The sequence below is a fragment of the Anas platyrhynchos genome, chromosome 5 (assembly GCF_047663525.1).
Source record: "Anas platyrhynchos isolate ZD024472 breed Pekin duck chromosome 5, IASCAAS_PekinDuck_T2T, whole genome shotgun sequence".
Lineage (NCBI taxonomy): Eukaryota > Metazoa > Chordata > Aves > Anseriformes > Anatidae > Anas > Anas platyrhynchos.
In genome coordinates this window covers 29,039,179-29,067,072 of record NC_092591.1, presented here as the reverse complement: position 1 = coordinate 29,067,072, position 27,894 = coordinate 29,039,179, and the positions used below count along the sequence as shown (strand labels likewise).

At 38.1% G+C, this 27,894-nt stretch overlaps 2 protein-coding genes and 2 non-coding genes across 15 annotated transcripts in view; all 4 read left to right on the top strand.

Moving 5' to 3' along the window:
• Nucleotides 1-5,246, top strand: part of CARS1 (cysteinyl-tRNA synthetase 1) — a 34,045-nt gene extending 28,799 nt beyond the window's left edge. For 2 of the 3 annotated variants that reach the window (XM_027458420.3, XM_027458421.3), the window contains 4 exons: nucleotides 313-380; nucleotides 1,754-1,813; nucleotides 3,073-3,156; nucleotides 4,204-5,246. In XM_027458420.3, the coding sequence (XP_027314221.1) occupies nucleotides 313-380; nucleotides 1,754-1,813; nucleotides 3,073-3,156; nucleotides 4,204-4,338 (347 nt within the window). In that variant the 3' untranslated portion in view covers nucleotides 4,339-5,246. Of the gene's footprint in view, nucleotides 1-312; nucleotides 381-1,753; nucleotides 1,814-3,072; nucleotides 3,157-4,203 lie in introns of those variants that run through there. The other variant, XR_011809621.1, reaches the window with a different exon arrangement.
• A 4,675-nt stretch (nucleotides 5,247-9,921) lies between these two features.
• NAP1L4 (nucleosome assembly protein 1 like 4) overlaps nucleotides 9,922-27,894 on the top strand; it is a 30,768-nt gene continuing 12,795 nt past the window's right edge. For 6 of the 10 annotated variants that reach the window (XR_011809623.1, XR_003497530.3, XR_003497531.3 and 3 more), the window contains exons 1-13: nucleotides 10,270-10,429; nucleotides 12,148-12,188; nucleotides 13,862-13,893; nucleotides 15,075-15,136; nucleotides 16,073-16,172; nucleotides 16,782-16,923; nucleotides 17,015-17,101; nucleotides 18,663-18,788; nucleotides 20,090-20,161; nucleotides 23,686-23,825; nucleotides 25,375-25,520; nucleotides 27,068-27,090; nucleotides 27,706-27,825. Coding sequence is in view for 6 of the 10 variants with exons in the window: in XM_027458417.3 (XP_027314218.1) it covers nucleotides 13,880-13,893; nucleotides 15,075-15,136; nucleotides 16,073-16,172; nucleotides 16,782-16,923; nucleotides 17,015-17,101; nucleotides 18,663-18,788; nucleotides 20,090-20,161; nucleotides 23,686-23,825; nucleotides 25,375-25,520; nucleotides 27,068-27,090; nucleotides 27,706-27,825 (1,032 nt within the window). In the remaining 4 variants the exon portion in view is untranslated. Of the gene's footprint in view, nucleotides 9,946-10,266; nucleotides 10,430-10,742; nucleotides 10,768-11,093; nucleotides 11,118-12,147; nucleotides 12,189-13,861; nucleotides 13,894-15,074; nucleotides 15,137-16,072; nucleotides 16,173-16,781; nucleotides 16,924-17,014; nucleotides 17,102-18,662; nucleotides 18,789-20,089; nucleotides 20,162-23,685; nucleotides 23,826-25,374; nucleotides 25,521-27,067; nucleotides 27,091-27,705; nucleotides 27,826-27,894 lie in introns of those variants that run through there. The other 4 variants (XM_013099804.5, XM_005019762.5, XM_013099805.5 and 1 more) reach the window with 4 other exon arrangements.
• On the top strand, nucleotides 17,315-17,443 carry LOC113843919 (small nucleolar RNA SNORA54). Its single transcript, XR_003497864.1, has one exon. It is a non-coding gene; the product is annotated as a small nucleolar RNA SNORA54 (small nucleolar RNA).
• Nucleotides 21,323-21,443, top strand: LOC113843920 (small nucleolar RNA SNORA54). The gene has a single exon (XR_003497865.1). It is a non-coding gene; the product is annotated as a small nucleolar RNA SNORA54 (small nucleolar RNA).

Sequence of the window (27,894 nt, the reverse complement as noted above, 5' to 3'; positions counted from 1 at the left end):
TCTTATTTTCTTGTGGGAAAACGAGCTGTCAAGACTAGTATTGAATAATCCACCATGCTCAAGGACTGCAAATCTATAGCATAATGGATTTCCGTTCTCATGTACATATTATGTACATGTATTTTGGAATATATATAGAATAAAAATGTTTATCACAGTCTTTTTCTATAGTACCTAATTGCTTAGTCTTTTTTAAGTAGTCATTCATACGTAGTATTTACATTCAGCTTGAAAAAAATTATAAGGTAACATAAGGTTTATCTTTCACTATTCAAGCATTGGAAACTCATTCTCCTGTTTTTGCTTCTTCAGGACTTCCAACTGTGGTTAAATTAGTGGATAAGGACACATTATTGAAAGAAAGAGAAGAAAAGAAAAAGGTTATTATTTTAAACATTCAATTTTTTTAATGTTTAAAGTAATGTAGAACCTGTGCATTTCCCTGATAGTTTGTAAACCTAGCAATAATAATAGAAATAATATGCCAGAGTAAGATACTAAAGTTAGAATGGTGTTCAGGGAAAGGATTTTTCAAACAGCAGCTGCTAGAAAATTTTTTATGGGATGTAATGAATACCTCTGAGGTGTTTTTGTTGTTGTTTTTTCATCTTCATTTAAGGGATGTTGAGAATTGCATACATATTGTCATATCTCTCTGAAAGAATGATTCCAATGAAAAATTGATTCTGACTTTTTTTATCTGTACAAATGAAATTGACATTTTTAATAGAACTAGAACGTGTTTATTTGCTATTTGAAAACAAAATGCACCGGCTAAATATTAATGTAGCATGAATAAGTGAGATATTCTCGGTGTGAGGGCAAGACGTTACATGTTGCTATGTAAACGTTGATTTATGTATGAATCATAAATCACATACAAAAGGCCTGTACAGATACCCTCCTGTTTGCACTTCTTACTGTTAATGTTTGACTCTGTAGTGTAGTGTTTTAAAGTAACGCTTTATATATCTGTCTTCAGTTTTAACAGACAAAAAACTCCATCATGACTAGAAATGTTTGGAAGACTTCCCAATATTTCTCCTTCCCTGTGGACTTTTTTTTTAAAAAAAGGGAAAAATAAGACACGATTGCAGCCAGTTCCAGGTGTTTTCATCAAAAAGGCATTTGAGGGCAGTTCATATATAATCGATGAGTAGAAGCTGCAGCTAGAGTACCTTTTCCCTGGAAACACAGTGCTATGTTCAGTACTGGCAGAACCCTTAGAAAACTAGTGGGTCTCCTAAGCAAGTACAAGATGCTTTTTTTTTTTTTTTAAAGGTTTTTAACTTGGTTAAATTTGGATAGTCGTTTCCCTAGGAACATCAAGGGATGCAACTACTTGAGAAACTGTAATATCTTCACAGTTTGAGGCAAGAGCTTAAAATATCAGAGGAATATGGTCTTATTAAAGACATTTGCAAAACATTTTCTCTGTGAAATGGCAGGACCACTTCTTTTGCAAGTTTTGTATTCTTTCATAGGTATACGTTTTGCATGCAAAATACATTCTGAACAGTTAAAACTGGTTTAACTGTGAATAAAAGCAAATGAAAACAAAGTCTTCCAGTGGGAAGTATCAGACAATCCTAATTACAAGGCATAGTGTTTTTGCTGTAGGTTACGCTGCCAGTTCTGTCTGCAATTAGATATCCAGTGGAGCTAGCTAGCCGGCTCAGATTTATAGAAAAGAACAAAATGATGTAGTTACCTGAAATAGTTACCTTTTGCTCATTAACGCTGTCTTTCATAGATTGAAGAAGAGAAAAAAAGGAAGAAAGAAGAAGCAGCCAGGAAAAAACAAGAGCAGGAAGTAAGTGTTCAAATTCCTTTAATCTGGTTTTGAAGAAAAGTGTTAACAGCAGTAGTCACGTGCAGGAAAGACTGCATTAGAACACAGGCTCCCTGCACAACATTAACTGGGCCTCCATTTATTTATTTTTCTACACTTTCCTGCTCAGAATGGATTTGGCTTGCAATTTAGATTTGAATACTCGTCTCCTTGATGGCTGTTATTATAGAGCAGCCATCTTTCAAAACAAGAATGAAGATTGCAGAACCTGCTCAGATCTTGTAGCACATATTTCAGTCTATAGACAGTATTACTTTCTTAATTGACAAAGCATTTACTATTTGGTTCCCTTTCCAGTGTCACAGGTATACATGAAAAACAAGTTGTCTTATCTTTGAGACTCACTCTGTTCCCTGTGGTTCCCTATGCTTGAACTCTGAGATGTAGTGTTTTGTAAAAGTATGTTTAGTCTCGCTAGGTGGAATTGTGATCACTTAAAGGTTTTAGGCTTTGGGTGAAGCTAAAGTAGGTGAACTTGGAAGAGGAAAAGATTGTTTGCCATGCTGATGACTCTAACAGTACAGGAAATGCTTTCTTGGTTTAAAAGAGGAAGTAAACTTTTAGAGAGTATCACATACAGAGAGAAAAAAAAAAACACAAATAAGTAGTTATAGTCCAAGTCGTTCTCTTCATTCCTTTAAGAAGGTGATTCCCTTGTATTGGGCATAAATTACTTGGAAAGGATACTGAGATGTGCTTGTTCACAAATAAGTGAAAGTTCAATTTATTTTCAGTGCAACTACTTGCATCCAGATCCTGCTGTGACCTGCACAGAAATTTGTTCTTGCCAGCAGGGAATTATGTTGATAAAGGTGGTTCCCTTTGCAGTGAGGTCATTGCTTAACTTGTTTACAAATAGCAGTATTTGCTTTGTATTTACACTAAGGAACCAATTTAGCAGAAATCGGATGTAGTTTTCAGAAAGTATAAGCAAGTTGTTTTGCATTTCTGCAACACAATTACTGTATTAAGTTGTTCTCTGCAAATTTAAAACATAAACTTTTTTTTTATTTTCCTAGACGAACACAGCTATGATTTCTTGAGTTGCTTCTTACTGAAAGTTTCTTTTCACATGATAAATAATGGTGAATTAAATGTTCTTTGATTTGCAAATTACTTACTTTTCCATTTGCACACATTCAGAGATGGCTATTTAAAAAAACAGGTTGTTAGTAATTAATTGTGATGCTAATGCAGTTAATACATGCTTTATATTACAGGCAGCAAAGCTGGCAAAAATGAAGATTCCACCACATGAAATGTTTAAATTGGAGCGTGACAAATATTCTATATTTGATGAAAATGTAAGAGACTTTTCTTTAATTAGGGAGTAGTTTTCCTACCCCATCTGTACATATTTACTTGTATGTGTACATACCTGATCCTGTTCCAAAACCTCTAAGGCAGTGTTATTAATGTAGGGGAGGGAGGGAAGGAGAGAAAGAAAAAGCAGTATATTGCCTTGCACATACCTTGCATTGGGGAGCAAGACTGTCAAACCATTAGTCATTTCAAGGGTATTTTCATTGTACAGTGGTCTCCTTTGGCCTTCCTGTTACAAAGCAACATTCCCTGAAGATTTGTGGCTAGGAACATGCATAATATTTGTTCACAGATTTATTACCCTGTTTCAGGGCAAGGACTACACTTGTACAAATTCCCCGACTCTTCCAGAACTGATGGAAACAGGCATGTCTTTCAGAGAGACCCTGTTCTTCCATTTTGGTTCCGCTCCCTGTTTTGCATCTCCCCGCCAAGGGATCTCTGAAGGAGCTGTACTGGCAACTTGGCTCTGGAAAACAAAGCACTGTTGCTTGAGTGCTTGATCTGGGACATTGATTCTATTTCTGCCTGTCCTCTTCACCCATTCAAATTCAGGCTCTGGGGGCAAGTAAGAATAGAGTGTAAATAAGGAAAATAGGGATGTAAGCCAAGGAGAAGGTCCCTAGAAACTGTGATCATACTTTCTCCATCAAGAACACAAATCTCTCATTGCTTTTGCTTTAAGCCTTGGATTTAATATGTTAGTATCATTAAAAGTGGTGTTTTAACCATCTGTTTAGGAATTGGTTATTATTCACTTAACTATAACCATCTAGAAATTAGTTGCCTAAACTTCCCTTAGTACAGGACAGAAAATAGGAAGGGAACATATGCAAGTAGTCCAAGTTACTTGTCAAACTTCTGGGTGACTAAAATTAACAATGATGCACCCTACCCTGACAGTTTGTCATTACTTATGACATTTTCCTCCTATCTTATTCAAACGTGATTCATCTGCAAAGAACAGAATTCTATAAGGAGCAAAAGCAGTCCAAGAATTTATCTTAAATATTATTTTTATATTTCAGGGATTTCCCACGCATGATGCAGAAGGCAAAGAACTCAGCAAAGGACAAATTAAGAAGCTAAAGAAAGTTTATGAAACCCAAGAAAAGCTACACAAGGAATATCTACAAATGGTTCAGAATGGAAGTGCAAATTGACAACAAGAGGACTTGTTTTTTTTAGAAGGCGAGTGCTGGGTCACCATTGAAGAAGTGAGCATATAATGATGCTCATATTTCTGTTTACACTTTCTATTATGTGCAAAGTAAACATCCTGTTTACGTGGATTAGTAATGTCATCTGGAAAGTCAATAAACATCCATTCATTTAAAAAAAAAAAAAAAAAGAAAAAGCCAGCCTTTAAGAAGTTTCCTCACAACAGCAGCAGCAGGTTGAATGGCTGCCAGTTCTTTTTGGGAAGGTGCTGCTCAGTCAGCAAGTCCACATGAGGACTCTTGTTTATTATAGTTATCCAGGCTTTGGTTAATTTGTCCTGCATACCGATCTCTATCAAATATCCAATGTAGCTTGTATTCTCGAATATGTCACAGTCAGCAAAATTCACTACTAAATGGAAGCAGAGTAATTTGTTCCACAGTAAGAACACTATTTTCCAGATGATTTTAGTATCTTTACATAAGCAGGAAAAACTGGGTAGTTTCCACTATGGTACTCTAGCTGCTGTTATTAAAAAACTTTGTAAGTGTGCCCAGGACACTTTGCATAGTAGAAGCTAACAGTCTCTTTGTTGCAAAAGGGAACAAACAGATCATCATCTTTACTCAACCTGCAGTTACAACGAGGTGGGTAAGTACAAGGCAAATGTATCTGCACTGAACATAGCCACCAGGCTATGTTCTTTTCCTTAATTAGAAGTTGTAAGCATATTCGCTTTACCTTAATATATTACCTTATGAAGTATCAAGATGAACATATTTGGAGTACCAGAAAGGCCTAATAGTATTTTGTCTGGTTTATCTGTATTTGCCTTTGAAAACATAAGTAATGTTAAGGTCAGTAAAGCACATGCATCTTGTACACAGAAAATAAAATCTGTTGTAAAGTACAGGTCGTATGTAATCTTTGTATAGTGCAAAGAAAGTACAGCTTATCTCTATTTAACAACCATCTTAATATATCATAAAATACGGTTTACAGAACTTTTAGCTTGCTGTTATTAAGCTGATTAAAAAAACATTTTGCGTTCAGTATTTGATTATTCTGCTAATTTATAATTGTATAAATGCATGATTAAACTGCAGAGTGGTAGTTCAAAAAAAAACAGCTACAGCCATGAGGGCAATTTCTCCATCCTTCTGGTTTCAGAACAGAAGAGGATCGGTTGCATTTTTATACCATTCTAGATTTTAACCCCTGCAATATTATCAGGCCAGTGCTGGTGAACCTCCACTCGATGTTTTTTGTAGGGTAACTTACTGGTGTGTGCATAGCATTGTCCTCTTCCCAGTATCATCCCCCATGATGCCTGTGCACTGAAGATAACCGTGAAAGAGATAGGATGTGCCTGTGCTGGAGGCACAAGATACTGCTTCTCAGCCATACAAATTTCTCTGATTCCTAGACAGACTCCAGGGCTACTTCTGCAAACTAGACTAGGAATTCTTACCCTGAGTCATCTCAAACCACAGTTAGCTGCCTTAACTACCTTCCTTAACATGAACTGCTTCTGAAGTTGCTACTTAATATCAAATAGTGGCAGTAATTTGCTTACAGAAATTCCTTTTTGGTGATCTGATAGCACTTGCTAACCAGAAACAGCCAGAACTACGGATCACATGACTATGGAGGAGATGCTGTTAATCCATTGCTGTCCTGGATTTGAATTTTCTTAATGATATCTCTGCAACATCATCCTAGTCCCTCCCTTTCCCCTTACCACATTTTTCTCCATGCATTATGTTCTCAGTGGAATCTAATCTAATTCCATGGTTTATCTACTACATTGGTGTAGATCTTTTTTTTTTCCCCCTTCTGAATTGCTTCATTTTGTTTCTGGGACAACTGCCCTTGCATAGATCTTAGGAGTGCTTCAGGGCTGGTGTCTTCTGAAGGTTCTGAGCTTTCTTTCTATATGCTTCCCACATGCACGCACTGCTTCCTTCCTAAACATTTTTTAAAATTCATAGTGAGTCACGTCCCGGTAGCTCAAATAAGGGTCTCTGCTGCATTTATTGCCTCATTAATGTCTTATTCTAACTCCAACATTGTTTAACTTATGCTTTCTATCTCTATGTTGTGTCTTATTTTTGTTTTAAAGTAAAATGATTTGAAAGAATCCTTATCTGAAGCATCAGTGCTGCTAAACTCATCTTTCTTTTTTAGTACAGCAGAAACAGCATTCCTGATTTTGATTTCTCAGTGCAGACAATCAAAAGTCTCTTTAAAATCAATTGGATACTTTTTGCACACATCATAAAAATCAGAGCCTTTGAAATCCTCTCCTCTTCAGGCTCACCTTCTATGTCCTGGGTCATCTTTGTTCTTCTACAGAGGTACTTAATTTCTCCCTGTCTTGTATAGTGTTTTGCTATCTTTTTTTTTTTTTTTCTAGTTCTTTTTTCTAGTTTTTATTTATTTTTTTCTCTCCTTTTCAAACTTGGCTTCTCCACTTCTCTAAAACCCTCAAAGCCTTCCCACACTTTGAACTTTTCTTCCCATACCTGTGTTCGACCTGTCATGATTTTCTCTTCCTATATGTCTCAGCTGTCCTTGGAAGTCAGCATCGTCAGCAAGGAAAATACCTGCTTCATGGAGCATCTGTGAGTTGACAGGCTTAAGTCTTTTCTATTTTAGAAAAAAAGTGAAATTCACACGAAATGGCAGCTCATCCTGTAAGGAAGCTGCTAAAATATTTTACTTTAATACACAAGTGGAATTACTTCACTCTCTACAAATAAAATGAGTGTTGCCCACATATGGAATGCCTTATTCTAAAAGCAACAAAATAAAAATAATGACCTTGACAAGGAGTCATAAAAATGGACTTGGTCTCCTGAAATTTGTAACAAAAACCAAGGTTCAGATCAGTTACTTGCACTCTGCAGCCACAATCTAGAAAAAATAACAGTATATATGCATAAAATTGTGCAGAAGGAAAACTTGCTAGCAAAATAAAGAATGCTGCAGCCTGGCTTAGATGCATGTCCTTTTAGAAGACTTATTCAGTGTAGCTGTGCCAGTTGATCTGTGCAATCTCTGAAATGTCTGGCACAATACCTTTTTCCCTGGCAATCCATCAAGGTGTCAGTTAAGTGAATTACACTGCATTTGCTTAGTGGGAGAGACTTGGCAACCAGGAGAAGAGAATGCAACAGCAGTGGCCCACATGCAGTGTCCTAGTCACCTGTCTCAGCCAAAAAAAAGGGAAAGGACAGATTCCATGGTATTTATTTTTTTAATTTTTTTTTTAAATGTGCGTGCATGCATACCCACAGACTTGAGGAAGATGAAGTATGATTTTTGTAAGTGCTAAGAAAATTAAAATCCCTATAGCAAAATATTGAATTTATTTTTTTTTTAGTACTTTCTGGGACAACGCACTGGTAGAAAAATCTCTAAATTGGTCAGTGTGATCTTGTTGCCAGTGCTCTTTACAACGTTAAACTAAGGAGTGCCTAACTACATTTAAGATGTTCTATTCAGTCTTTTTAGCGTAACAGTTGTATTTGCTTTCTGCTGTTCCAGGAAACCACTGATGCATCTTAGATGTGCAAATAAGGAAATCTCTGCCACACAAAATACGTAACTTCAGCTTCTTTTTCTGCATTCTAAGCTACATTTAAACATTATAAAGTCGTGGTAATTTTGGACCAACTTTAGCTCTCTGATTATGCAATTTCTACAATGTGTAAAGGTATTTTTACTCAGTGCTTTCACAGGGTGATTCCTATACAAGACACTGTACCACATGCGTAGTACTTAAGGTCTCCTGAGACAGAACAAATTAATTAAGAAGCACATCAGCTATTTAGTACCCAAGCCTCCACTTAACAATGATCAAAGTTCTTCCTCAGCCTCCAGAAAAAGTCGTTGACTAAGTCTTATCTCTCAAATTAGGTTGTGAATGTCTGGCATCTCACTAAGTGAAAGCAGTTTCCATTAATACCCACCCAAGGGCAGAAGACACAGACATTTTAAAACCAGTTACAGATCTCAGCCTAAGCTTTCTCTCCAGAAGCAGGAGCACCTAGTACGTCTGTTCAGCAGCTCTTCCATAATCCCTTCTCTCAGTTTTGGTTCGCCAAGATCTCTTGAATCTCTGATTATGGGAGATAAATGCCTTTGGACACTAAATCCAAGGACGTAAGGTAGCTGAAATATATGTTTATTTCAACATACATCAACAGACAAAGGGGAAATAGTTCCAGCACTCCAGCCTCTTTGGAAGTTTTAATAATTAATCTAGAAGTTAAATCTATTTTTACAAGGCCATCCTAATTTTAATTTAACTCAGGATTTGTAGAAGTTATAAGGATAATGGCATTAACAAGTTAGCCACTACTTTATAGGCACAAACTCTACAGGGCTGCAATGCAAATAGGGCTGCAATGTGTTCCTGCAATAGTAGGAAGGAGCAGCCAGATCATATACTCAAGCAAAACCTCCTAAACCTTTGTAGGAGACAATGTATTACTCTAAACTTCTTTTGGAAGAAAAGATTTTTGATTAAAAAAAAAAAGTTAAAATAACTTAACAAAATGGAGATTGTCAGAAAAAAAGCTTAAAAGAATACTTGTCAGCTATGAATCAGCACGAACAAGAACAAAAGCATAAACATTTTCAGATAAATCCTCCTTTTATAGTCTATGTTCTTCTTTGGAAAAGGGAGAAATAAATGTAGCCACTATTATGTATAAACTCCCCAAAAAAGAATTCATGGAAGCATGGGGAGGGCATTAATCTGCTGATGTTAGGAAAAGGAGTGGTTTGGAGAATCAGGGAAAGGGAATTGTAAGCAAACAGAAAAGCTGAAAATTCTCCCACTGAGCATATCCTCTGGCTCACCAGATCTGTTTATTTGTGCAGTGGGCTCTACAACATTTCTGCAGTTCTTTAGCTGCTTGAATGTGATTCAGAATTATCTTACTCCTTAGTTACAACATTGGTACCTATTTAAGTAATGATACATTAATTATTCCCCTCATTAGTACCTGAATTAATCCAACATTAAAGTTTTGCTTAGCTAATCAGTCTAGTAATTTCCAATTTTTAACTTGACTTGTGAAAGGACTGTGATGTAATCCCCAGTGGTTAATTACTGAAATCCAAGACTAAGCAGACCAGCAGAAAAGCATTTATAGAACAAGGGAATCCAGTGACGCCACAGAGGGTTAGGGTTTTTCCTACCAAGTGAAAGGTTACTCGTATAAAGTCTGAGTGGTTTCAAGTGCTTAAGTCACACTGTTCCCAGTACCACACAACATCTTTTGCTTACAAACTGCTAGAAGTCAAGCCAGATTGTTTATTTTATTTTATTTTAGTCAGAAGGAATTACATTGAAAATGTAAAGGGATTGCATGGAAGCGCTGGAAGGGCTAACGCCTGCATTCCAAAAAGGAACTTGATTGGAAGCACCAGAAATGCCTTTTTTTTTTGATTAGGCAGCACTCGGCACTTCGATTCACCCCCCTCAGCCCTGAAAGCCGCTGGCAACGCGCCGCTCCCGTACAGCCCAGCGCGTGTGCGTGCCGGGGCAGCGAGCCCTGCAGCGCAAGCAGGAGCCGGGCGCTGCCGGGGGAAGCGAGGTGAGGCAGCGCCACGTTTTCGGCTAACCGGCCGGGTTATCTGACCTCGGCCAGGGGGAGATGGGGGGGTGGGGAAGATGAAGATGAGGCAGGGGTAGACGAGGCGGGCAGCAGCCGCCATTTTGTGCCCCCCTCGCCCCGCGCGGTCGCTGCCGCTTTAAGGCCGCAGGCACGAGCTCCCCCCCCCCACCTCCTTTACCCCCCCCATCACGCGCTCGCCCCCCTCCCCTCCCCGACCCGCGCTCGCCCCCTGATTGGCCGCTCGCCGCGCCGCCGGATAGTCAACATGGCCCGCGTGCGGCGCGGCGGCCGCGGCGGCGCTGGGGCCAATCGGCGGCGTTTTTACTGAGGGAGGCGCCCGCGCTCGGGGCCAACGGGAGGCGGCTTTGTTGGCGGTCGGCGCAGCCCGAGCGAGCCTGCGAGGAGCCTGGCGGCTGGCGCTGCCTCCGAGGGCGGGCGGGACACGGAGCGGGGCCGCGGGCAGGTGAGGGCGCGGTGGGGCCGCCGACAGCGGCTCCCGGCCCTCAGGAGGCCGCCGGGCAGCGGCCGGGCTCGCCAGGGATGGGGCTCGCGTGTGGCGGCCGTTAGGGCCTGAGGTGGGGCGGGGTGGGGCCGGGCCCGGCCGGCGGTGGCGGCTGTGGGGCTGCCTGTGGGGAGGGGCCCGGCACCATCTTAACGGGGACGCAGCGCTGAGGGAGCGGGGGGCGCTGCGGGCAGTTCGGCCTCCCCCCGGCCTCCTGCGGGAACGGGGAGGGCGAGGAGGGAGGGCTGGGGGTGGGGAGCGCTTCTGCCTCGCCTCGAGTCAAACCCGTAGCTGCTGAGGTCAGGCGTGGTGCTTTCGTTTGACCTCATCCAGGGTTTTCCGTTCGCCTAGCGTGCTCTGTGCTTTTCTGGGGCTCTCTTTTCGTTTCGCAGCTCTCGTTCTCTAAGCGAGGGCCTCTTTAAAATTTCCTGCTGTTGCATCGGTTGTTTGCCGCACATAATAGCACGTCCTCCGTTGGATTTGTTTGGTTTGTTTCTCTAACATCCCTCTACAGGTAGAGAGGCAAGTATGTAAATTCTGGAGGTGAAACCAGAACCACTAGGCAGATTCTTATGAAGTCGCCTTAATGATTATTTGCAAAGTCATTTTTATAAAGTCAAAACAGTGTGCCCTCAGTACAGCTTTCAAGGTGAGCATAACTGCTGCTGATGTTCAGGGCTTGTGGAGCAGGTTAATGAGTTTCTTCCTCTTGACTGTTTTTTTCATTATTATTTCTAATCTTGCTTACCAAAAGTGTCAGAGACTATTATGCTTGTGGCTTCCCACAGAGTTGCATCCCAGCAGGTCTAAACGGAAGTCATAACTTTCCCTCCTGATTTGTTGTAGTTACAAAAGCAGTAACAGTTGTGGGTAGAAGTCTTCCTGTGAATTCACAAGTGCAGTAATTTCTTGTTTTATGTTCTAGCTGTGTAAATTTGTAAGGCTTTTAGAACAAGAGGTAAGCTTTTTTTAGCAGAGAAAACTTATTATGTGTAGTTTTTTGTTTGTATCTCTAGCTATTAAAGAGACAGGCTTTCCTTTAAAGTTGCATCCTTCTGGATGTTTCTTGTCCTTATAATGAACTTTTGCTATTGCAGACTGTTGGAAGTGTGCACTGAGTTTAGTTTCCTGCTGTTTTAGATGCCTAGTGCCATGTGACATTCATTCTAGGCAAACTCTATCAGATTGATTTATGGGACAGGTGGTTGATGTAGTCCCTTCCTTCCCCTAAGTTTCTTGTCTGTATTAGTTATGTGAAAAGGGTGAACTGTCCAGAATATGTAAGATATGAATTTGGCCTCTTATTGGTGGTGATAGTGATAATAATATCCTACAGTGCTCTTTTTTGAGTTCTGGTAGCTTTTTTTTTTCGTCTTTGTCTGCAAACTTTGTTTTCTACAAGCTTTTTTGCTTGGAAGATAACTAAGGCAATAAATAGTAAGGCTCAGTGCTTTGCTTCTGTACTTTTTCCATTAACTGTGCACTTAACTTTCTGTCTAAAATCACCTTACTCCCTTCTTGCCTGTCTCCACCAGCTTTCATGGAACAGTTCTATTAGTAATCGGGAGCATTTAAGCCATTAGAAGGGAGTTGTAATGCCACTGGGAATCATAAGCTTTTTTATTTTTGGAAAAGCTTCTTTTACTTTATTGTTCAGTTTATTTCTTTTCATTTTTCAGTTACCAAAGGAACAACTTTGAAGAGGCAAACCAGACTAAAAGTATGTATTTGCACAAGGGAATGATGCCTTACCAATTTTATTACATGTTATTTAGGTAAATGGCCCTTGTCAGAACATGCCTAATTGACGTCTGTTCCAGTGGAGCTTAAGTCAGCTGCTACTTAAAAATTGTGCAAGTTGTGGGAGCTTTACTTCATGCTTCCCAAACAGGAATGAGAATCCTGTCTTCAGCATCAGGGCTGAGAAATAGTTCCCCGCAGGAAACACAGCACAAATAATGGAGCAGAAGATTTGTACATTGAGTGGATTTTTTCCTTTGGCTCTGTCCCTAGGCCAGTGTTGGAAGGGACAAGACTTTGAGGCTAAATTTTAAGTAACGCGAGTCTGCATTTTTAGTTGCTTACTCTTGCTTCCTCTAATAGTGACGAGGATCATGTAACTTGTTGGCTGAACTCTGATATTAGGTCAATTTGCTCTCTTACCTTCCTAATCATCTCTTTTTTTTTTCCATGCTTTTTGTATGCAGTGGAAGGAAAGACTAGTGTATGCTCTTTTGTTTCTTCAGCTGTAAGATAGCAAAATTCTCTCCTTTTACTCCACAGCATGGTTGCTTGCATTTTTACTTTGTCTTTTTTATGCTTAGGGCAAAAATAAGTGCTGGCAAAAAAAAAAAAAAAACACACACGTGGGGTGCCGACACAGACCTGGTCTAAAGAGCTTGCTTTCTTGTTTGTTCCTGGTCTATGGTGAACTCACATGTTTGTTGTTGTTTTGTTTTTTGTTGGGTTTTTTTTGCCTTTTTTGGGAGGGGGAATAGATGGTAAGCAACTATGTTTCCTGTGGAATGATCTAACCTGTACTCCTAGCTTTCCATTTCTGTCTGTTTGTGAACGTGTTACTTTTCTAGCTTAGAGCAGAACGCTGCGAACGCTGGGGCTTCTGCTTCCATGTTTTCTTTGTTTTTCCAGTCCCAATAAATAAACTCAAGGCAAATCAGCAAACTGTTGAGTAGAGGAGTCTTCCAGCTACTGTCAAAAACCTTCTTTTTGGATAAATAATTTTCTTCCCTCCAGTGTTTTGGTTCTATTTATCTGGTAGCATGTTTAGTTTGTCACCCGGTATAGCGCAGCAGAAGCAGCTATTCACAAAAATAGCCCTGATTAGACTGACAAAGGAGACATTCTTCTGCCCAGGTGACATGAGAAAAAAGTCTTTTTGAAGTTGTACTTTGTTTGAACTTTCATTGTTTCCAGATCAGGCATAGTAATACATAGACTAAAAATTCATTATTTACTGTGGTACTGTCAAGGAATTAGAAAATAATATATTTATTTCTTCATCATCAGGTTTTTATTTTTTAAAAAGAATGTACAACCAATCTAGGAAACTGACTCATGTTCTTAGGATAAAGACTTATGATCTGGTAGAAGCAGGTTAGAAACTGAAATACGTAACAGGAAAAAAAGTCTAAAAGGGTGAAATGAAAGCACTTAACATACTGTTTAAAAATTGAACAAGTTCCCATTTGGATTGCATGTTATGGGAGCTGTTCACTTTACTGTGAGAGATAATGTATGATGACTTTCTTAGAAAAAACAGAGAGAGTTTACTTATCTTTGTGTCTTAAACCATTACATATTTTATCCTCATCTTCTGTGGAGGTAAGCAAGCTACCATTAAATTATTTGTAAACACTGTATTTCAACTTGCAGGTGGATACAGGCACACAGATGGCAGATAACAGGTATGTTGGACTGATTTCGTGAAGTTAAATCTAGTTACAGCTGACTTCATCTGGTCTTCTTGTGGGTGAACTTTTTTTTCCTCGATGAAGAGGGTATTACCAAATTTGAGTAAGGGTAAGATAGTAATATTTTCTGTAGCTGGACTGCATTTCCTTACAGCAAGGAGGAGATGCCCGTTTACCATGCTAGAAGCTGAGAATGTAGTATATTGGCTACAGAGTAACTTTGTTTTGGGTTTAATGTAACTAGTGTTGTGTTGACTCAGTTTTTCGTGTTCATGCTGAAATGCTGTAAAGATGTGAAGAGAGCACTGATCTTTGCTGTTTCTCTGATCTGTATGATTGCAGAAGGCACTGCTTTATTTTCTGTTTTTCATAATGTTTTTAGAACAAATAAGTGTCTCTTAAGCTGATGTAAATACATATGTGATGCTGCGCTTTCAATGCTTGCACTGCATCAGGGTAAGCTGGATAAGTTGGCCTATCCAGTAATTAATAATACCCACTTGAATGTATAATTTTTTTTTCTCCTTTTATATATGAGGTAAGATTAATTTCAGCAATACCCAATCTGTGTTTTGAAACCTCTAGACAGGCAGGAAACATAGGGAAGGCTTGCTGGCTGTTGACTCATTCTGGGCCCTCTCTTTCCCCAGCACAAGTGAGATGGAAGACACTGGGGGAAGGACAGGGTTGTTTCTTTCTTAAAATCAAAGTGACTGTTTGTTCTTCCTATTAGTCAAAACAACTTACAATACTAAGTCCAAAAAGTTTAGAGCAGTCATTTAAATTGCTTCCTTACCTGTATTCTTTCTAGTGGTTTTTCTTTTATCACTTACCCTAAAAGGATGTCTTGTGTTTTCACTTGTGAGTAATAACATTTCCCTGTTGAGGATGACCCATTACAGGTCAAAGGCCAGACATTCACTTAAAGGAGATTAATTTATCTGCCACATAGGTATTTTTCCATCTTTTGCTTCCTGTTCATCACAGGAGAATTAATTTCATATCCAAACTTCAGGGTTTGAAAAGCTCGAAGACATAAGCATGTCTTCTAATGGCATACTTGTTTACTACAGGTCAAGTTTTATAAACACTGAAAATTCAGTGCACTTTTTTCTTAAATATTAATGTTTTTATGAAGTGATGCTTTTCTAATGTTACGTTTTTAATTCTTCTAGTAAAGCAGAAGATACTGCTTCGGATTCTGTGGACGCAGCTAAAAATGCAAGTGACAAAAAAGGTAAGTACGTACTAATAGGTAACACTACAAAGGTGGAGTAAAGCTATTGCCTTCTATATTGAAGCTTCTTTAATAAAAAATAAATAATTTTAAGGAAAAAAATACACCTATGTAAAAATTTCATCAAGTTAGTGTGTGCTGTACAACTTACTGATTTTTTTTGTTGTTGTGTCATCTCTGATTTTTTTTGTTGTTGTGTCATCTCTGATTTTTTTTGTTGTTGTGTCATCTCTGATGAGAAGAGTGGTGGGGAAGAATGGAAAGATCAGGAAAGAAAGTATCTGCATGTTAGGAACACCACATGAGTTTTATTAGTGATGCTTTTAAGCTCCTAACCAGAAGGTGTGACCTCTGGAAAAAAGTCTTCTGCCAACTCTTGTGATATCTGTTTGAGGAGTCATATAAGTTGTAAAAGTGTCTTGATATAAAAATTAACAGTTGTTGAGGAAGAGCTCATAGTGCAGTGTTGCTTTGTTGTACAAAGCTCACCAAGTTTGTCACGTGTTTTCAGGAGTAAGACTAACTGGGAAACACTTTTACAAATGTCTTGAAAGTTTAATCTGATGGTTCGGTCGCAAATTTGTGGCTTACAAACTAGATCTAGTATAGAGAGAGGACATAGAAACTTGTATTTTGCACCTTCTTAGGAGGGAAGACAGGAAATCTGCTTATGTCATCAGTGTGCTATTTGATTTTTAGAAAACAAAGATTTGATATATTTCTAAACAGAGGAATGAGTTTTCTATCACTATCCATTCTTACCATTCTTAAATCTGATCCTGAGGTAACTTTGAGTTATTAGTTGCCTATAGCAGTGATATTTGAGAAATGGAAAATAGCAAGTATTTTTGCTGTGACACAGTAGGACTCATAATATGACGTAAGTGCTATAAGTATATTCAGATTTGTTTTAAGAATGGGTTTCTGTCTTCATAGAAAAGCTGGCAGACCAAGTGATGCAAAATCCACAAGTTCTGGCAGCCCTACAGGAACGACTTGACAACACAGCGCTTACCCCTTCAAGTTACATTGAAACGTAAGTACAGCACGTAATAAAATTCTTGAAAGACGGAAAGCATAATAAAATGATATTACTGTATAATTAAGGTAGGAAATTGGAGCAAATGACCCGTTAAGTAAAATGTTGACTTTAACTGTGATTCAGTGGCCTACATCTGGAAGAAAGAGTCAAGTTTTAATTTACTTGCATGAAATATAAAACAAGATGTTGCCCTGTGTAGTGTTTTCTGTAGCTACTATAATTTTGGTTTGAAGTATTTTTTCCATTCTACCTTGTTTTCTTTGATCCGTATTCTGTTAGGGTGTGCTGATTTTTATGAAATTGTTGTCTGGACGTGGTGGAAAGGTCAGGACCTGTAAAGCTACTCTTTTAGCCCTAGTTTAAAGTTTCCTTTTTGAAAGGAGGATATGCTTATGCTTCAAGTTCTGCCTTTAGCAGAAACTTTGGCCTTTATTTCTTTATTGAGCATAGCTAGGAGACTATTTTAATTTTTTAAAGTTAAGTTAAATTAATTTTTAATCTATCAAAATTGCATTTAGCTTATATGCAGCCTATTTCACAGGGAAATATTTAATAATGGTGAGGCAACTAGTTTTTAAACTTAAAGAAGTATGTATTTTTTAGTTTACCAAAAGCAGTGAAAAGAAGAATTGATGCCTTGAAACAACTCCAGGTGAAATGTGCCCATATAGAAGCTAAATTCTATGAAGAAGTACATGATTTAGAGAGAAAATATGCAGCGCTCTATCAACCTCTTTTTGATAAGGTGAGAAGACTAAATGTTTCTTACAGCTGTGTCAATTCTGTTTGCATATACGTAATTTTACTTATGCCAGTTTTTTTTTTTCCTACCATAGAGAAGAGAGTTTATTAATGGAGAAGCTGAACCCACAGATGCAGAGTCAGAGTGGCACAGTGAAAATGAGGAAGAAGAAAAACTAGCTGTAAGTACAAACTGGGTAATGAACTGGAGATGTGTAAGATTTTCAAAGTTAATTCTTGTACAGCATTTCCCATTGAAGATTGATCTTTTGGAGAGAAAAATGTTTTACTAGTAATGTGCGGCTGTGGTGAACACTTTCTTAGGTCCTGTGAAAGCTTCTAAATGCAGTTTAGGTTTTTTCAAGTTTTGAACTTCAGCAAATTCTTGCTTTTGTTTGCACTGTTCGTAATCTGTTAGCAGCATCATTCTGTTAATGGGTTCCATTCCGGTGCTACACGATAACCCCAAGGTAATAAAGGCTGGCTGTTTGTCTGCCTGTTCTCTTTATTTTGGGGGGACATAATTTAACTTAAATATCTAGAAATATAAACTAGACGCAGGTATCTCTTAGTTGTAAAATGGAATTGACCTTATCTAATGTATGCTGGCTAGTGGATTCTTTTGTCCCTAGTGAGTAGGAACTCTAGTTTTATGAAGGATGATGTAATGGGTAGGCTGCCTTTTATTTTTTTATTGTTGTTTTTGGAGATGGATACTCACTGATTTTTTTTTTTTAATTATTATTTTTAAAGAGCAGTGACCTACTTAAAGTGACAAATGTGGCATTCTGTCAGGTTTTCCTTGCATTTTTCCCATGTTACATCTCCCTTTGGTTTCCTTTGGATACTGTTTTATATACAATGCAAATTATTCTTTGTTTTGACTAGTCTCATGAGATTTAGCATGATGCAGTACTCGATGTGTGGAAGCAAAAAAGTTTCTTAGGCTTTGTGTGAAGGCAGCATTGACTGGCGATACTCCATGCAATTATAGATCAGAAACATGTCTAGATAGCAAGTAAAATGCTGCTTCACATTGGCTAGCCATAGCCCAAGCAGCTTCTGTTTAGAAGAACTCATGTATTTGCTGCTCTCTAGTGGTGTAAATACAAAGGTGCAATATGAATTCATACCCCGAATTCCTTGTTTCATGGGCTAGAGAAGTAACTTGGTCATTTTGTTTAGGTGACGTTTGACATCAGTTATATGTAGAGTTCTGCATCACACAAAGTTATTTGTTCAGTATTAATAATGAAAAGTAACCATGGTAAATCAACTTTGCTAACTACCCTTCGAAATTGGGAAGGTAGGACAGCTTCAGAGGACAGAACTTAATTTTTGACTTTTAGGTAGAATTCTGTCAATGACACGTGAGGCTACAGGAGAGAGATGAATACGAAAAAATGCATTTGTATTTTTTCTGACTGTGGTGAAGATGAATGTGCTTTCCTTTTTTTCTTATTTGTCCAATTACAGCAGCTGTCACTCGGTTATTTAGACTTTGTACAAAATAATTCCAAATTAATTGAAAGGAAATCTGAATTGATTGTATACGTGCTTATTTGTGTAAATGAAACTCATGCCTCTTAATGCCATTTACAGAGAAACAATTCAGAGTTTTAGAAGTCTTATAAAAACAGCTTCAGAGTTGACAAATGCTTTGTACATCTACTTATGTTTATGAAATAATATATTGAGAAGTTGTGTTTTTATTTCTTAATTGTTTCTGTATTTATTTCACAGGGAGATCTGAAAAATGCAGTGGTAATAGAAGAGAAAGCAGAAGCAGAAGAGACAAATGTCAAAGGAATTCCAGACTTCTGGTTTACTATCTTTAGAAACGTAGATATGCTAAGTGAATTAGTACAAGTAAGTTTGCCTTATGATAAGAGTAACTTCTGTCATGTTAAATGGCTGCTACTCTTTCCAGTTACTAGTGAGTGCTTGGAACCTTGTGCTGCGCTTTGGTCATGGTAATTACATCAGCATGGACTGAGAGCAGTTCTGTGGGGAGGGACTTGAGGTGCTGGTGGATGGAAAAAATATGGACATGACTGGCAAGGTGTGGGGCTTCCAGCACGAGAAAATACAGACCTGTTAGAGCAGGTCCAAGAAGAGGGCTCCAGAAATGATCAGAGGGCTGGAATGCTTCTCTTGATGAAGGACTAAGAGATCTGGGGTTCTGTAGCCTGGAGAAAAGAAGGCTCTAGGGAGATCTTACTGCTGCCTTTCAATAAAGGGGGCTTATAAGAAAGGTCTTTTACTAGGGTACAGCAATGGGATAATGGTTTTAAACTGAAAGAAGGTAAATTTAGATCAGATATTCAGAAGTTCTTTGTTCAGGTTGTAGGTGAGGCACTGGAACAGGCTGCCCAGAGAAGCTGTGGATGCCTCATGCCTGGAAGTTTTCAAGGCCAGGCTGGATGGGGTTTTGTGCAGCCTGATGTAGTGGAAGGTGTCGCTGCTCATGGCAAAGTGGTTGGACAAGATGGGTCTTTAGAGGTCCCTTCCAACCCAAATCGTTCTATGATTCTGTTGTGACACCAAATCTTTGGGCCTTCATAATCCCTAACACTATTCCTGGGGGTGCTTGAAAAGCTAGTGATAAGCAGAACAGCTGACCAAAACTGCTGAACAGGTTGCAGGTTTTCTTAGAAATGATCTTGTAACAACCTCTGTAGATATTAAAATGCAAATTCACAGCTCACAACAGCTGTTCCTCTATAATTAACTTAGTCTTTTTTTTCAAAGGTACTATATGTGTACCTATGGATAGGTTGAGTTCATGTTAAGTATCCTGTGTAGTTCTCAGTTGTATTAATTGCTTGTAATGATACTAAAGAATAAATTTCTGAAGTCTGTCTTTTTGTAAAGCTCATCACTAATAAATATCCTGAATTAAGTTTTTATTCTCAGTAACATTTCATGAACCCTAGTAGGGTAACAATATTTACTGAAGACAAGGCTTAGTGATTGAGAGTTGGGAGTTTGACGTGGTATTTGCAACAAGGATTAAGAAATTTGGATCCAGATCTGAACTTTAGCTGCAGTCTTTAAATAACTGCAAGGCTTAGTTTGTTCTTAAGAACAGGTTGAGCAAACAAACCAGATGGAAGTTTTGGTCTTCTAAATATTGCCTGCACCATAAGAAATTGCTTTTTCCTTTTTAGGAATATGATGAACCAATCTTAAAACATCTGCAGGATATTAAAGTTAAATTCTCTGAACCTGGACAGCCTATGGTGAGTTTTCCCTAGTTGTTTCTCATGAAGGTTGTAGTAATGATGGGAGCAAGAGTTCGAACTTCTAATTCCATCCTGTTTGGCTAGAATATATAGGGAGATTCTCTCTGGGCTTATATCTTTATGCTGTGGCTTTTAATGTTCAGATTTCCTGACCCTTTGATTTTTCACCCCACATCTTTAATGTAACATCTTTAATGTAGTTTCTAGATTACAATTCTGATTCAGTTCTCGCCAGTTCTTACTTTCATTTTCTATTTCAAATTCCAAATCTGTTCTTTCTGTGAAAGTTACATGGCTGCTTTTGTTTTGCAAGTGAATTGTGGGTGCTGCTTCCCACATAGTGTGCTTCATCAAAAGAAGAGATGTGGCTACAATATTAATCAAAAGCAACGATAATGTGTATGGTGCCTATAGGAAAAATATTAGATGGTCTTTTGAAAGTGTACCCAATAAGTAATTTAAGTTTTGCCTTTTTTCAGAAACATTCATGTTCATGCAAATTCTTTGTAGTGTTCCTTTTGTAGATCCTGTGTTTGTCAAAACTAGATTGTTCTGTTGCATGTTTAATTCATGCAGACTATATGTATTCCTTGGATTTCTTTTGAGGGGGAGGCAGGGAAATAACGGAATTTCAGCCTACATGTTCTTTATTTAAACTTCATCCTTCTGTCTTTTTTTTCCCCACAAGTATTTTTTTTTGATGGTTTGTTTTATGGAGTTGTAGTCATGTAACAGTCTAAAATGCAAGAGATGCTTCATTGCAGAGCTTCTAGTAAAGATAAAAGGACTTTCTCAAAATACCTTTTAAAGGTTATTAACAACTGAAATGAAGTTTTTAGCCCTCATTGTCTTCTATTAGTACAAAAATCTTGAGCTGATAATCAGCAAGGGGGGTAGTATGGACAGGAGAAATTGGGAGTTAAGTTCCTAAATATTGTTACGGCTGGAGGAGAAGATGTGAGTTTTATGAAGGAAATGTATAAGTACAAACTTAAGTACTGAAAAAAGTTAGTGTTTTTTTTATCCTGAAACATAACTATTTGGTGGCATTCAGATAAATTGGGAATAATTGTTTTTGACTACAACATTTTTGTGTGTTCTCATTTGGCTTTGTTTTACAGCACCTTAAGTTGAAGACATCAGTGGATGTATCTTGTCTCGCACTGTTCGTAACCTCTTGACAGCATATTCCTGTGATTAGGTTCCATTCCAGTGCTACATGAAATCCAATAATGGAAGGCTGACAAATTATGTGTCTCTTCTGTATTTGGAAACAAAAGAATGTATTCCTAACCACTTCAGTGAAACCTGTTTACCAATTATTTGTGAATGTTTGAAATTCTCTGGCAGTTATTGCAGCAGTGATGGCCTTGTAATGCAAAAGTTCAAATCACTGGTGTGTAATGAAAACACTAATTCTGCTGGGGAATAAGTTTTGCAACTAAAATAAACATATAATAGGAATTTTCTGTTTTACCACTGATCAACTTCAGTTACTGTCCTTCAGAACTAGATTTACCTGGTTACAGTAATGGTGCTTCCAAAGTGCTTTTTGCTATAGCCTGTATATAAACTTATCTGCATAAAGTTAAGCAATTCCTTTTTTTATTTGCTTTTATTTATAATCAATGAATAAACTTACATGTGCTTATATAAATGTAATTTATAAGATATCTGTCAATTTGGACAGAGGGATCCCTTGAGTTAAGTAGCTTGAAATAAGGACATTTATTTATTTGAACTTCATAAGAGTATCTTCTATACTATAAGAAAACTGTAGAAATTCATACTACATAGCTAATCTGATAACAAAAGCAAAGACCCTCAAGGCTACTGGAGAGATTATTACAGTTCTTCAAATAGGCCTTGAAACTTTTGTCTCATAATTAGCAGATTTAAAAAGAAATACTGAAATGCTGTCTTTGCAGATAAGTTTGTATTGCAAGTGCTTGGGATGCTGCCTGCTAAGTAATGCCAGTGGTTACTTATCCTGGTGATGTTTTGTGGCATTATTTGGGTATGAGAGTGTTAGTCACTGGTGGTAGATAAAAGCTAAGTTTGACTCTTCCCCTAAGCAAGTGTGCTAGGGAGGGATTTGTCCTAGCTGAAGAATACCTCCAAACCATGCTGGCTGTTTTGAATTTCTTTTAAAATGGAAGTAAAGCTAAAATAGGCTATGGGAAGCCAACACAAGTATTTCATCTCACAACTGGTTCCCAGTAGCCTCCTTTCCTTAATCGGTAAGCATGTGAGGTTTTGAAGGCTTCTGCTGCCCCCAAACCCATCTCTGTGTGACTTCTGTCCTTCCAAATTTCTATCATGTGAGGAGATCCATGTGGTCAGAGAAAGCAGATGGTGAGAGAAAACTAAAGGGCCTCTGGGAGATGAGTGAGAGGTGTATGTCTTTGAACAGACTGCTGTCCCTGGAGATACTCCACATGGTAGACTTTCAAAGAGTACAAGAAGATCTTGGGTTATAAGAGACCATTTTCTGGCCTATGGCTGAAGAGTGCTGGGGAATTAAATTCACGAGCTCTGTAACATGTGTTCTGTAAGGCTACTAAGGCTAGTCGTTCTTGCACTTAGCTTGTCTGTTTTGCATGTGCATGAGATCTAGGTCTTATGGCATGTTGACAGGGTAGTAAATAAAATATTTTAAGTAATAGGGCATGCTGTGTCTATGCAATAGTTCTGGTGATGCTGGAGCTTTTGACTTTCAACCCTTCTGTGCTGTTGGAGAACTGACCTGCCTAAGCGGACTTCCCCTCCTACCTCTGCTTCAAGTAATGAAAGCAGTGCTGCTGAAAAAACACCTTTATGAACCTTTAGTTCCTAGCTGATTGTGAGTGAGAAGTAGGCTTATATAGCTTTGTGTGGTCAGTTTTTGAAAGCTTCAGAGATTGGAAAGCTGATGTGTTGTGTATGCAGTGGTTCTTCCTAGCTGGAGCTTTTTGTTCTCCACCTAAGTTGCTGAATTTCTGCTAACAACTTTCAGGTGCCACATGAGGAATGATCATGAATGTGATCAGAAACACCTGCTTCAGGCTGCAAGAAGTTAAAATGTGTAATCTTAGGTTTCAGTTTATGAAGTCAGGGTTCTTTTGCAGGACTTTATTATTAAATAAATATTCTGGTTTGTGGTGGGCTGTACTATTTAAATGCAGACTCCTGAATAATACATTTAAAATGTTTGTTTTGTGCTTGAAATATCATAGCATTGACTGCTCAGAGCCAGTGGTAGGTAGAGTAGAGCCCAATGGTGTTACTGTGAAGCCAGAGTGACTTTCAGAACAACAGCTGCATCATCCCTAGTCAAGGGATGAAGAATAGGCTTCCACAGAACATGAAACAAAGACTTTTCTCAATTTCCTGATTGTGCTACAATGAAAGATACGTTTACTGTCAAGTCATTCTTTTTTTTTCCTGTGTTCAGAGTTTGATTAATGGTGATTCTGCTGATTCACTATTTCAAAGATAAAAAATCAGTGTTAACATAAAACTGTAATGGAACTTTCTTCTAGTCTTTCTCATTAGAGTTCCACTTTGGGCCCAATGACTACTTTTCTAATACAGTCCTGACAAAAACCTACAAGATGAAGTCGGAGCCAGACAAGACGGATCCCTTTTCATTTGAAGGACCTGAAATAGTTGATTGTGAGGGGTAAGGAAAACTTGAAATTCAAAAAACCTTTTGAAGTACTAGTCGGTGTCTTCAAGATCCTGTTTCTTTTTTTCCTGACTGTGATGATAACTAGTGAAGATAAAGATGTTGCTGACTTAAACTGGGAGTGTATACAAGGATGGTGATCTTAGCCTCAGCATGCAGAAGTGTGTTTGTATGTGTATATATATATGTGTGTACACAAATAGGAGTGCATTTGTATTCCTGTGCCTTTCAAGTTAAAATAGATCAATGAGGTAACAAGCCTTTAACTTCCAGATAACAGGGTAAATTCATTTTAATTTATTTCACAGCCCCAATAGGCACTCTGATAGGTAGTTGTAAGCCTATTGAACTTGTGCCCATCTCAGCAATTTTTACTCCAGCAGTGCTTCAGAATCTGGCAGGCAGTGCCCATATGTGTGATCTGTTCTCTCAGCCCGGAACGTGTTGGCTGTGTATTTTGTTTCTGTTAGTCTTGGCTGTGCATCTCTGAATGTATTCAGAATGCAGCTTCCTTGTTTTTTCCTTCTTTCCCTTTCTTCCTATTTTTTTTTCTGTTTAAAGATTTTTTTCCCTTTGTTGTATTTTTCCCCTCACAAAACATAACACTGGGGAAATGCCAAATACTTCTTATGAAGGTATCCTGACAACCTCAGAATCTAGCATTTAATGCTGTGTGTTAGCTTTTTGAATTGAATGTTTGATAGCATTGAGGCAAAACGTCATCTTGTATTAAGTTTAGTGAAACTTGCACCTAAAGTGAGAAGTTAGTCCGTCTTGACGATAACTTCAGTTAAACAAAATGCTATGTATACTTTGACACCATGCTTGGCTCAGTTTTTTGTCCCCCTTCATATTAAGAGAACTGTGTTTACCACTTACTCTTTGCCATGTGCAGTTTGGGGTAAAAGTGTAGGTACATGGAGAATGCCTTAATTGAGGTAATGTGCCAGTTTGCACAGTAGCAGAAAGGATCCAAGAAGTTCATTATTTCCAGCTTGCTATATCTTACTGCCAAGTCAGTCTGAGCATTGTTCTTTGGAGAGCTAGTGTGCCTCTTCTCCCTGGCCACTCTTTTTGGTGCGCTTTTCAGGGTAACTGGATGCTGCCTTGGCCTGCAGTGAGGGCAAATTGTGTATTGTTTTCCACTGGCCTGGCTGTCAGAAGAGTCATTCTTAACTGTTGGGGTGTTATGGATTAGCTTAATCACATCCTCAGTTGCAAAACTCTAGTAATTGGGCCAAAGAGGTGTTAAGGCATGGGTGGGGTGGGGGCAGTGGTTATGCTGAGAAGATAGCCTATTTAGGTTTTCTGTTAAGGAAAGTATTTGATTATTTGGTATATCCAACATACACATAGTATGTAGTCTCCAGCAGTATGATGCATCCTGAGTATCTTGTCAAGTATATTAAGATGCCAGTGTGTGTGTAAAAGTAGCTTTAACTAGAAAACTGGAAACCATCTTTACTTTGTTGCTTCAACACTCAGTTCTTTATTTCTGTTGATGTGTTGCATTAAAATTCTGTTTCCCACATGTTGTCTTTAGGTGTACTATTGATTGGAAGAAAGGAAAAAATGTTACAGTTAAAACAATCAAGAAAAAACAGAAACACAAGGGTCGAGGCACAGTTCGGACGATTACTAAACAAGTACCTAACGATTCTTTTTTTAACTTCTTCAACCCAATAAAGGGTAAGCTTGGAAACTGAGAATGTAGGATTCTTAAAATGCAGTGTGTTTTTTATGTAAATACAGCTTAAGTCTATAAACTCTATTTGCTACATTGTATATTTAGACTTGTTACTGGAGGAAGATGGCAAACTGCAGCCCATCAAAGCAGATCGCTTTGGTTTGGGGTTATTCTGTGGAATTTGGCAATTAGGTGTGCTGGATTCCTTGTATGTGGAGTCTCCTGTAGAATCTCCTAAAGAAGTTGACTTGTTCTACCACAGGATGGCTCCATGCATCAATGTGAGATTTTTAACGTGAAGGACTCTTCCAGTTCTGGTCAAAGTTCCAGGATGTTGGTTTCATTTAAACTTTTGTGTTGAGCATTGGAACTTCCTGCAGTTTGTTCTATGATTCATTAGTGATCCCTGATGCTCCATATACCTTCTTAATTTTCCTGGTTTATCTCATGCTAGCTGTGTACTTAAAGCAATTTAGGTGTGTTCTGAAAAACGTCATATTTTTGATACATCTCCCATTGTACTCTTTTTCAAATATAGATGAAAGAAGCTGTTTACTTTGGACTTCAGAGATGTACTAAACAAAACTGACATTAGGTCTTGATTTAGTTGTAGGCTTTTATGCACCTTGTAATCATATTACAAATCCCTGTTTGCACAGGAATTAAACAAGTGATAAATAATTCCAAAGTTAATGTGCCCAAAGTTAAACCACGACAAGTATGAAAACGTCTTAACTTAAGCAGTTGTTAGTTTCTCTTACTGTGTTACACAGGGAATGTGTGTAGATGCTGTTTTGAGAAAGGGATAGTGACTAGTTTGCCTCGTGATGGTTTTATATTGGCTTTCTATATATGTAAAGGACAAATTCTAGAGGTTGCTGTTTAATAAGTCTTAAGGCTATGACATATGCTGGCAGTTAATACTTGTATTTTCAACTTGAGAACAGTCAGGACCAAATCATGAACTTCACAGTAGGATGACAAAATCTATGGCACTTGATGAAAGGAGAGATTTTCTGTTATTTTTTTTTTTTGTTTGTTTGTTTTTAAAAAAAAGACACTTCCTTAATTCTGCTGAGCACTTTGCACTTTTGTGACTGCGCTTTTGTGACTGCGTTGTGATTTAGTCTGTCCTAGATGCAGCTCTAGGCCTTTTCTCAAAATACTTTGTAAACTCCTGATGAAAGATAAATTTGGTAGCATCAGTGTTTGAAGAGAAGGGAAGAAGGGAGTAATTTTATTTTATTTTAGCAAAATAAAATTACTGCATTTACAGAACTAATGCAGAAGTAAGGTGTATTGCTCTATGAGGCTGCTACGTGGCAGCTTTGGTGCCTTTATCACAGCACACGTTCTTAGCAGGTACAGTTTCTGTGGGTTTGACTTTAAGATGGATCTAAATTGACTTTAAAAGTTTGTTAGCTTTTGAAGTCTTTATCCCAGTGCTTTCTGGTATGAGAAGGTCTTTATGTTTTTGTCATCTTTGTATAGTCTAGCCTACCTCAATATTCAAACTTTACTTGAATGTGCTGTCTTTTCTTTTTTGCAGTATCTGGTGATGGAGAGTCGTTGGTAAGTTTGTTTCTGAAATGGCACAACTGTTCTCTACTGTTTTCTTCTTCACCATCTCTATGCTAACTATTCAGATTCTTTAATAATGGTGCATATCTTAGTTATTTTTGCTGTTGCTGGAGTTGAGCTTTACCTTGATAAACTGAAAGATACTGTTGACTTCTCTAAATCCTGTGATCTTTTGCTGTTGCATGTCTTGATAAGATACATCTGTAACTGTCACTGTTGGGAAAAGGTTGTAACTTTTTCTAGTCATACAACTGGTAACCAGCTCTTCGCGGAAGTCTGAAACAGTCTGAACAATTCTGCTATGAAAAGTGTCAGGGCCAGCAAAGTCAATGTGAACTTTATTTTTAATAGAATGTGTTTTTTAGCAGGCCAGTAGCCTGTACATAGATGGTAGAAAATTCTTTAAATGGCAGTTTTGCAAATCTGGATTTAGCCTTGCAATATTTCTTTTACTGCTACAAAATTAAGTGCAGGTCACCAGAAGGGTTGATGGTGTGTTTCTCAAACCTGTAACTTTTTTATTTTTCAATTAAAAAAAAAAAAAAAAAGAAAGTGGTGTGCTACAGAGGAGTGAATGAAATTATTTCAAACTGATTTGCTTTACAGGATGAAGATTCTGAGTTTACTTTAGCAGCAGATTTTGAAATTGGTCACTTCTTCCGTGAAAGGATAGTCCCTCGTGCTGTGCTTTATTTCACTGGGGAGGCTATAGAGGATGATGATAATGTATGTATGCCCATCAGCATTTTGTTTATTAGTCACCATGTATCTAGAAGCTGTCCCTCTTACTTTTCT